Raw genomic sequence first — 10,844 nt, forward strand, 5'->3', positions numbered from 1 at the left:
TAGATAGTTTCCACGTATAGTTATTTTTTGCTTTCTTGTTTATACCTTGTACTACATTATTGAAAATTAATAAAAATATACGCAACATAATCATGCTGTTTCTTGTAAAAAAAGTATCAGATGGATTTGGTTTCAGAGTATTGGACCTAGAATGAGACGCTAAACTGAAGCAAACCAAGAGGTGATCAGAAATGCTGGAGAAAATGATTGGAGGTGCGGATCTAACAAAGATGGTTTCATAGGATGACAATTCGGTGGTACAAGAGAAAAAACTCGGTGGTTCGGAAGCGAACAAAGAACAGGGTGCGCTTAGACAAAACACCCATTCCTCACATGATCGGTAGTACCTGGTAGAAATACTCAAAATTACCAAGGGTGGTGAAAAGAGAGGAATTTGAGTGGAAGGAGTTGAAAACTTGGGAATTTTGGTTGAGGATCTTGATTTGGAGTTCACCCAAGATATTTTACTTGGTCCCCCATTGACATTATGATTGTCCTTAAACTCATGGTGAATGTTGGATTCACCTAACGCCTATAAAGATGCAAACTATGAGGTGAAGGATCGAATTGCCATTAATTGCCACAACCCAACAAGGGTATAAGATGCACTTTGAATCTCCCCCTATTTGTTGATCGAGGACAACACAATCAGATATAGAATGAAATGATTAAGCATGTGAAAGTTCATGTACTTATTATAAGTTTCGAGCTCCCCTATTTGTGTGCACTATTAAATTTTGCTTTTGGAATGCAAGTGCTGTTACACATTATTAGATAGTGTGGGAACAACAAGTATATGACACATTCCATGGGATGCATTGTGTGTACGAATGATAAAGATGGGAAAGACCATGGGTAAAAATTTAGGCACATCTTTCGCGGTTAGGACAATTGAAACGCCAGAAATGACATGACCTAAGTGATGGTTGTTCCACAACGGTACATCTGTGATCTATGGCGGGCGATTCTAGATTATTTTTTAGCAAATATCAATCCCATTTTATTAAGAAATGGTAATTTTCATAGGAATGGTTACAATATCATGCGGTGTCACTAGCCTACACCAAGGGGCAAAGCATGTTTTGCCAAATTATGGGCTTTGTCATTGTTGTTCCGGCTTCTATGGACATAGCTGCATTCATCAAACTCCAAAGCTTTGGATTTGATCTCCCTGATGATGGAGGCGATTCTAGATGGCCCTTCTGAGATGGGAGTGTATTTCTACCGGCCCGCTAAAGACGTGCCGCCAATGATGACCCATTCTGTACAAGTGAGGCCTGATTTGGGCGAGAGAGTGGGCTCTTGTTTTTGTGCCATGGCTTGTTTCAGTTATTGTCATTGTAACACTCTAGAATGAGGCAAAGGTTTTGCCTCCAACTTGAAAATTTTCCACCAAGACTGGATGGTTTGAGAACATGAGCACCTGTCAACACATTGCCTGGCTTAAGGTGGCCCCAAATGTGATGCGTGGGTAGCTAAATAATAGGAACCGAGGAAGTGCCATTGCCACTAACCGAAAGGTCGTTGGCTAAATGGAATGGAGCAATTGATCTACGTCGCCCTTTACACTTTCTCTCTATTATCACATATGAACACGGTGGGCAGTAGCCCGTCGGTGATGGTGAGTAGAGTTTCTCTATACTTCGTCTTAAAGGTGGCATAATACCGTAAATGGATGGGGTGTGTAGTGTACAGCGAGTTAACTCATAGGTCAAGGAAAAGGGTCGAAGGTCTGCTTTCAGGTCTGATCAAATGCTCTGAAGATAGATACTGAACTAGACATACAGGTGTACCACTCCAGTCAAAACCTGAATACCTTTTAAATCTACATTCAACTCTTTACGAAATGTTTTATGTTTCTTTGGCTTCGTCAATAAAATGGAAAAACTAGCTATGCTCAACTTTTTTGCTGTTCTTTAACCAGTTAACAAATGTGACATGCAGCACAGCTTAACAAACCTTATCATGGCCGGGCATGCAGTCCACCAACCCTGCTTTTTTCTCTGGGTTGTGACACTTGTAGTTTCAGAGGCAGTGCGCGTGGCTTTGTTGTGATAGTAATTGAGTTGCTTTCGATGCGTGCGCCGACTAAACTTGCCAATCCTCTGCACTTTCAGATCTCCTTTTTTCGTAGTGCGTGGACCATTAATTTCTGCTTCATCGTCATCATGTCTTCCATGAACGCAATGTGATGTGCCGCTGAGGAAAAGGCACATCGTTGCACACTTGTACTGCAGTAGCCGTGGCCATTTGGCCCGTGCCTGAACTCTCTTGATCGAAATTCGAAAGCCTATAAATACCACTGATCTCACCCCCAGACACTCACACCATCCAAAGCCATCTTTGCACAAGCCACTAGCTCACTACTCGCTACCAGTCGATCTACATTTCTTCGTCAGAGTTTCAGAGACGTCATGAAGTACATGGGGCAGCTGGTGGTGGCGCTCCTGGCCTTCTGGGCGGTGGTGCTGATGATGGCGCCGGCCGGCGTGGACGCGGCGACGTGTGACGCGCTGCAGCTGAGCCCGTGTGCGGGCGCGATCGTCGGGAATGCGGCGCCGACGGCGGTGTGCTGCAGCAGGATGAAGGCGCAGAGGCCGTGCATGTGCCAGTACGCGCGCGACCCCAACCTGAAGCAGTACGTCAACTCCCCCAACGGCAAGAAGGTCCTGGCCGCCTGCAAGGTGCCCGTGCCATCATGCTAGATCGACGTCTATGATCGAGACGAGAACGAGAGCCCAGCCAGTGGCATCTTGCTGCAGGCTGCATGTGTTGATGTGTGAGTGTTTTTTTTTTTTGGTTGCCGTGTGTGGCTACCCCGATGTATCTGTATCTGAAATTCTGAATAAATGCAGTAATAATGATGTGTGCGGATTATTATGTTACTTTTTTAATGCAGTACAGACGCAAGCACTCATATATACGCACATACACTCACCCTTATAAACGCACACATGCACATCCTACCTTTATGAGCACCTTCGAGAGACTAAGCCGGCATATCATCTTGAGATTTTACGAAGTCACCATAGACGCCTTGTCGTCGAGGGGTATGTCTCCTCCCACTAAAAACTTATCGCCGGAAATCCTGAAATAAATTTAGAAATAATGCGAGCACCAGGACTTAAACTCTGATGGACTAGGGATACCACTGTCCCTCTAACCATCCAACCGCAGGTTGGTTTGCGATTATTATGTAACTTTTGTTGTGTTTATCGTAGCAACAACTTGGACAACTTTCATATTCTCTTCCATTTTAGCGAAGGTGTTCTTACTGCCAATGCAGCAAAATTGGTAGTAGAACAAAATCAAATCAACAATAAAATTGCTAGCATGCAAAATCAAACAACAATCAAAATGCTAGCAGAACAAAATCAAACAACAATCAAAATACTGCACCTAAGATGCTCAATAGCCTCAACTCATGGTACCTAGCTCTCTCCCCAGCCTCTCTGACCAATCTCAGCCAAATAGATAGCTCGTGCGTTTTACGGGTAATCCATCTCTAGCAACTTTGAAGAAACTTCGAAAGACACAACACTTAGGTATGTCCGATAAGTTAAGTTGCTTCAAAACATGGAGAATATGTTTACAAGGGAGACCTTCCCATTTCATACTTTTGACAATTATACTTTACCGTTTCTTCAGAGTTACCAGGCGTATAGTCCACAGTGAATATGTGTTCCTTGTTATTCCTCCATGCCGCAATAAATCTGTGAAAGTCCGTTCCTACCAATCTTTCAAGGACCTCAAATTCTACAATCTTCCTCAGATCTTGCTGCAAAATATAAAAGTTTGTCGGAGTGAATGCACGGACAGCGGCCAACTCAATCTCCTTACAATCAGTAACTGCCACTGGTACAGAATGTGAGGCCGTGCAGTCGTCGTTCGCCTCGTTTTCATGAAGGCGAACGATGCAGTTCTCGTAGTGCACAATCATGTCAAGAATGGTCATACCGAAGTCGAGATGAAGGTAAAAGCATGAGTTCAGACTCTCACTCCTCTGGTTACTCAACATACCAAGAAATAAACCTCCAGACAGATATGAGGTGGACCAAAGTCTCTTCTTCCTATACATTCTCCTAAACCATGCATTATTGGGTTTTCTCTGTCAACTATCTCTCCACAAAGACGGTGGGTGTAGTGGCACAATACAAAAGTGATATGGACTACTTCAACGACTTATGGTAAGTTGACCCTGCATATTCTTTTCAATATGCCATGCACAAAGACGGCGCCACATGCCAGGAAGGACCTTCCCAATGGCCCTTATCATCGCTTCATCTCCATCGGTAATTATGGACTTCGGCTTCTGCTGACACATAGCTCTGATGAATGCCTCAAGCAGCCAAACATACATACCTTCCGTCTCATCTGACACGATAGCACAGCCGAATACCGTAGTGCAAGGGTGGTTGTTCAGACTAATGAAAGGGATGTATGGCATTATATACCTATTCATCTTTCACATACCATCAAAGATGGTCACATCACCGTAGTCCAGATAGTCCCGACGTGACAACGAATCACACCAAAACATGTTTTGAGCCTTCTTTCAACACTAATAGTTTATTCAAAGAAAAAAATTGGATCCTTATCATGATTACAATGGCAGTGACAGCATCACCCTTCATCTTCTCCTTGAAGGATAGATTATACTGGTCCTTCCTCTCAAACTCTTCCTTAGCATACGAGCCATACTTGCTGATGACTTTGTCTGCAATTAGGTGTTTTCTGGTCCTAGCTGTTCCCATAGCTAAGATCTTTGCTCTCTAGAATTCCTTGATCTGTTTATGAGATAGAAGAAACGGACTCCAGTCGTCTAGCAAGAACATGGTTGTGATCATCGACGAAACTGCCAAGATACCAACTACACGAGTTTTATCAAACTTCACCATTAAATGGGCTTTGCAGTGGCACCGAGTCTCCAGTCTACGCCTTCAGATCCGTCCTTCCATGGTACAAAACTTGCTCTGCTGTTTTCCAGCCCTGCAACAAAGATACCTCCTCAATTGGATACTTTCGGTAGGACCTTTTCCTCATTTTAGCAAGTCCCTCCTAATGCTGAACCCATGTTCCTTCGCCTACTTGTTGTAGAATACGTACGCCTCCCCTTGTGAGCTGAACGTCCGCCATTACCTTCCAATGCCTATCCAGAGACTATTCATCCTATCCAATGTCCAGTTCAAATTCAACATCATTGTCATGGTCATCGTGCCTGCTAGGACTACCGACACCCCCTAGCAAAATTAGACAAAGAACCATGTAAGTCACTCAATTCTTGTATCCTTCCTTGCCCTACATATTATTCAACGTACTTGGCTCTTGCTTTCAGCATATGATTCACCGACGTCGTTCTCCCCATTGTCATCATCGACATCATTCTGCTCATTGTCACCCTCGACATCTACCTATACAGAAATGTAAGACATGTAAGTGCTAATGCTGTTGTTATATCATTTCTTGCCCTACATATTTTCCAACGTACTTGTCATGCGCTTTCTGGACAAGATTCATCTAGATCATTGTGATCATTGTCATCATCGACATGCACCTGTACAGATTTAAAGAAAGACATATAAGTGCCAATGCCGTTGTTTCCCATAGCATTTTATGTCAACGTACACGTCACTTACATTACCACTGTATGATTCATTCTCACTGATATAATTGTCCTCAGGAGGTAAGTTCACATTTGATGATGGGGATCCATTTTCGCTACCAGAATCATCGCCGGCATATCCGGTTTCATGCTCCATCGATACACCTTCAAATGATGTGCCCAATTAATGAACACTGCACAACATCATCATACACATAATCAGTTCAATTGCAAGACGATAATGTGTGGTGAACAAAAAAAAGCCATGTGCGACAACAAAGTACATGATAACATGGTGGTTCGTACGAATTTATTCGGAATCATTAAGATGTTCACAAAGCCACCGTCAAATTGTTCAGGTAAGGCCTGATTTTTTTACTCCATTTGTGTACGGAATTACAAAGGTGATGAAATAAAGTGCAAATCCGCAAACCTGCTGTCGATTCAACACAGGCCGGGTGTTAACGTCGTCCTCGACTTGGTTGACGGCGTGGGAGAAGCGGAAGTGCTCAATGGCACCTACCACCAGGGGCACCGAGGAGGGCAGCGACCACGGCGCAATGTGTGACGAGGCAGGCCTTGAAGGCATCGTGTGACTGGAAATGGCCGCCCGCGAGAGTCACGACAGCGGCGGCAGATAATTAGGGTTATGGATCGGGGGCGGGGGCGGGGGTCGCGTGCGATGTTTTTTGTTTGAGGTAGCGGCTGGTATGGAGCCGAACATCGACGGAGTATCTGGACTGACGGGCCAGCCCGATACGTACTAAAGTGGGTATGATTTGCCAAAGGTGCATAGTACCCTTTATAAGTTTAGTGGGGTGGAGGGAGGGAAGGGGGGAGGGGATGTAGCGAAGCGGGGCTCAAATTAATTTTGATATGCTTGTCTTTGGGCTAGCATAACTCAATGTTGTAAATGGAAGGGTCGGCTGTGTGAGTTAGAGCTTCTTTTGGGACGAGGATTTATAGCACGCAAGGGGGGCACTCAGTTCCCCGGTGCTGTCTTTTTATTTTGGCTTCCGGTTTTTAAAGTTCTATATCTTTTAAACAATAATTTCAAATTAAGTTTTGTTTTCATATTCGTATTTCTCGTGAGCAGCTTTGAAATAAGATCCATTTTGGATATATTTTAGTGACTTTTAAAAAAATATGTTAAATTTCAATGTTAAAACTTAGTACGAGCGACCGATAAAAATTAATTATTTTGTGTCTACAACCGGCAAAAATAATTGCTTAAATTTATATCTCTGAAACTTGTTGAAACTAGGCATTTTTAGATGAAAAAACCGTAAGCCTCATCATTGAAACTTAAAACTTTTTGACGGATTTTCTTTTTTACCATGCCGATTCAGCTACTTCATGTATCTCGAGGCAAATCGAGCGGGCCGCAGGGCTTGGCAGGTGAGTGCCCCCGCACTTGCGTCCCCCCCTGCGAATTTATGGCTTCTTTGGTTCGAATCAACATTGTAGGAATGCGGGAGGATTCATTTCTTAGGAACCAAGCTACGGATCCTTGCCAGAGCCTGCAAGCCACACTCGCACGCTCACAAATTTCCTTTTTGAAACAGCAGATAGTATGATTGTTGCCATGGCATCTTGTGGATTTCGGCATCCGTCCGTGCAGCTGTGTCAAAGCATTTCTATTTCGCGTAGACGAGGCGGTTCCATGCATTGCGTTGGGTTAGGTGTCCTGAATATGATGAATGTGAGAATATTGGTTGAGAGAATATTGCTTGGCTTAGGTGTCCTGAATGTGATGCACGTTCGTGTAGCTAAATAAAAGGAGCTGAGGGAGTGACATTACTAACCACCGACAGGTTGATGCTTAATCGAACGGAGCACTTGATTCGCCAACCTTTTAATTTCCTTTCTATAACCCGTGAACACGTTTATTTTGTTGGTGAGAAAGGATAAACTATGGGTACAGTTTCTCTATACTACTCTTAAACTTAGCAATATACTGTACTGCAAATGGCAGGTGTCGACGTATACAGCTAGTTGAGTTGCTTTCCGTAGCAGGTTCCTATAAAATAGAGGATTACAACAACAAGCCGAAGCGCGTTCATGCATAGCATAATAATTTTGAGAATGCACGTGTGTGATAATAGAGGAATCTGCTATGGAATCGCAATCTTGTTTTTCATCTCTTGAGATCCAAGGATACTTCAGCGGATTATGGCAACATGCCTGATCTTCGATTCTGGGATCAAAGAACACTAATAATAGAGGATAAACATGGCCAAGAGTAGGAGTTTGCTTCTGGCTGTGTAATCCTTTTTTTTTGTAGGGTTGTCCCTGCACTAAAGCCAGTTTTGGGTCTGCCTTTATGGTGAGTCTGCTAGAGTTTGATCTTTGCTTGTTGAAACACTTCTCTTTCTTGTTTTTTTTGTGTGAGTACGGTTTCTCTATTTCTTTATTTAGAAAATGAGGATAGCCCTAGTGTATGCATCATTGCTATGCCCACAACCATATATTTATGGAAGTTTGAGTAACAAGATCCAGTACCGAAGAAAAGATAAAACACAGAAACAAGCCATGGCTCGAGAAAATCGGTAAATATGCGCACACATAGCCGACTACTGAACCGTTGTTCAAACTGGTTGTATGTATTCCGTGCTACCATCTCCTGATGGTCGCATCCAGATACCATAAGCTCCCACGCTCCCGCATGGTGTAGTAAGTACCATGTATGGATCCATCCTATGGCTCGGAAGATAACCTGCAATTTTTTTTGTATTTTTACTTTATTAAAAAACACAACCGTTTTGACAATTCCATCAGGCCCAGGGCAAGGCACAAACCTCCACACGGATAAATATCTTAACATTAGGATAAACCCCGCCCAACCAGTTGCCAAACATATTTGAAATACTAGTAGATGGAGACATGTTAAATGCTACATGAATTGTGTGTCGTGTTAAAATCGCAAACGGGTAGGAGATAAGCAAATAATGCATTGTTCCTCTTAATCGCAGAAATAACATTGTTAACTAACTTGTCCCTTCACTTTGTCTAGTTGTTCATAGCGAGAATAACTCACTATGCATAAGCTACATGAATATTTTAATCTTTAGTGGCACTTTAGTTTCTAGATATGCTTTGAATGAAAAATCGGCCTGAATTAATTAAGTCCATATACATAGATTTAATTGGGTACGTTCTAGACGATGTCAACCTCCAATGAAAAGTATGACTCGTCGGTTAGGGTTTAGTCGGGCCATTTATCCTCGATTAGATGTCTCCTGGTCTGGATATTTAAGGGGGGAAGTCCCGAATATTGTGCTCACAAAACCATCATTGTGTTGCACAATATTGTAAAGAGATAAATACTATAAGGCGCATCCACTAGCCAAGTATCCTTCCAAAAGTGTGTGGTTCGACCATCTCCAACTTTAAATGCACTATTATATATACCATAAACAAAAGGGGATTTGTATGCGGAGTTAATACACGAGTCACGGAAAATGGGCAAAGGTATGTTTTCATATCTAATCAAATGTTTTGAAGATCATGGAGCGCTCCCCGTGCAAGAGAAGTTACCGCGTGAGAAGGCAGCCCCACCGCCGACGTTGACATCCTCCTACTGTAGTGTGGTGGGGAGAAGACAGGAGGCGGCGGGGCAGTGGCTAGGGTTCGTCACGGAGTAGCGATGGAGCTTGGATATCGGGGCGGTAACCGTAGAAACTCTAGGAGTTTTTCTACTTGAGCAACAACGGTTGTCGTGGTTGGCCACCGATGCCCGGATGTAGCCATTGGCCGTTAGTGGAGCCTCGGGGGCTGGTTGGCGGCCTAGTCGGTAGTGGTAGCGGCAATGGAGCAGCAATGGCGGGACATAAAGTGGTGAAGCTATGGGGCGAGGGTGGTGCGGCTACGAGACCTGCTATAGCCAGAAAGTTTATGTCGTGTCACAACGACATTGTCGCCCTCGATCTCAGGCATAGTACTCTGGAGCATCCGCGCGTGAGTTGATGCTGCGGATGATGTTTGACTCTTAATGTTCCGCGATAGTTCAGTGCTCGCAAGCATGGATTTGGGTGCATGGTGATATCCATGACAGGAATATGCATGCCAGCGGCCGCCTCCGGGCATGTATGCCATGAACTGGTCGGTCTCAATTTATCGTGACCATGGTGTGTGTGCTCCTCCATGCATGCAACTTGTCTTCTTCAAGACCGGGGGTGGTGACACATATGCTCACTTCGTCTTGGTGGTGCTCTACGAACACCAAGTCTCAAGCTCCGGGCTAAAAGCTATACATCTGACCTTAATTTGATTGCTACACCTGGCAATGACGGTGTTTATACTGTGTCGTTGTTGAAGGCATTGTTTTGAAGTATGCTTGGAAGGTGCTCTTTGGGGTTAGACCTCAAGATCTGACCCTCAGTGGTTGGATCTAGCGACGTTTGTGCATCGTTTTCTTTTTAGAGGAGCTGCTTTCATAATACTTCTATTGTAGTCCGTGTGTTGTGAAGAATGGTGGATCGTGTTGCTGCTTATCTATTTCAAGTCGTTGGCTGCTTCGGCTATCTTTGTTTATTTTTTCTTCTTCTTTTAAATCTGTTTGGTTTTGTATATCCTTGTTGTCTCGACTTGGTATTAATATTGCATTATTACAGAGGCCGAATGTACCGGTATCATCTTTGATATTAAAATATTATATTAGCCTTAGTCGAAAAAGTGTTCCAAAGATAAGTCACTGAAACTAGACATGCAAGTGTACCATTTTCAAACCTTGAGCCTTGTATCAATGACCATCAATTTACCTTTTAATTCTACACTTGACTCTTTACCAAACTAGTGTTTCTCGACCTTCAAATGTTCTTTAATACTAATCATTTAAGAAAGTTGATATGGTCAGAACATATCATGCGCAGTCTACCTACCCTGATATTTTTTTTATTTTATTTTAGATAAACAGGGTTGTGACACTTAGTTTTAGAGCTAGTGCGCGCAGCTTTCAGCGCGACTAAAATTGCAGATGCTCTCCACTTTTAGTCCTCCATCTAGTAGCGGTAGGTGGATTATTTGTGTTCATCACCATGTCTTCCATGAGCGCAACGTGCTCCTGAGAAGAACGCACATATTAAATGCAGGCAACCTCTACGTTGCTCCGTTTCAAAAAAAAAACCTCGACGTTGCACACTGCACTAACCATGGCCATTTGGCCCATGTTTGCACTGTCTTGATCGAGAGCCTATAAATACCACTGGCCTCATCACAAACACTCAAACCATCCAAAGCCATC

The 10,844-nt window shown here is 43.4% G+C and overlaps 1 protein-coding gene across 1 annotated transcript; it reads left to right on the forward strand.

Annotated features, from left to right (window-relative positions):
- The first annotated feature begins 2,305 nt into the window (after positions 1–2,305).
- Positions 2,306–2,885, forward strand: LOC119331377 (non-specific lipid-transfer protein 2-like). The gene has a single exon (XM_037604561.1). The coding sequence runs from the start codon at positions 2,415–2,417 to the stop codon at positions 2,703–2,705; it is 291 nt and encodes a 96-aa protein (XP_037460458.1). The 5' UTR covers positions 2,306–2,414; the 3' UTR covers positions 2,706–2,885.
- Positions 2,886–10,844: the final 7,959 nt, after the last annotated feature.

This window comes from Triticum dicoccoides, chromosome 1A (assembly GCF_002162155.2).
Source record: "Triticum dicoccoides isolate Atlit2015 ecotype Zavitan chromosome 1A, WEW_v2.0, whole genome shotgun sequence".
In the NCBI taxonomy this organism is placed as follows: domain Eukaryota; kingdom Viridiplantae; phylum Streptophyta; class Magnoliopsida; order Poales; family Poaceae; genus Triticum; species Triticum dicoccoides.

Coding starts and splice junctions, on each gene's coding strand:
- LOC119331377 (XM_037604561.1), top strand. CDS start 2,415: ATGAAGTACATGGGGCAGCTGGTGGTGGCGCTCCTGGCCTTCTGGGCG.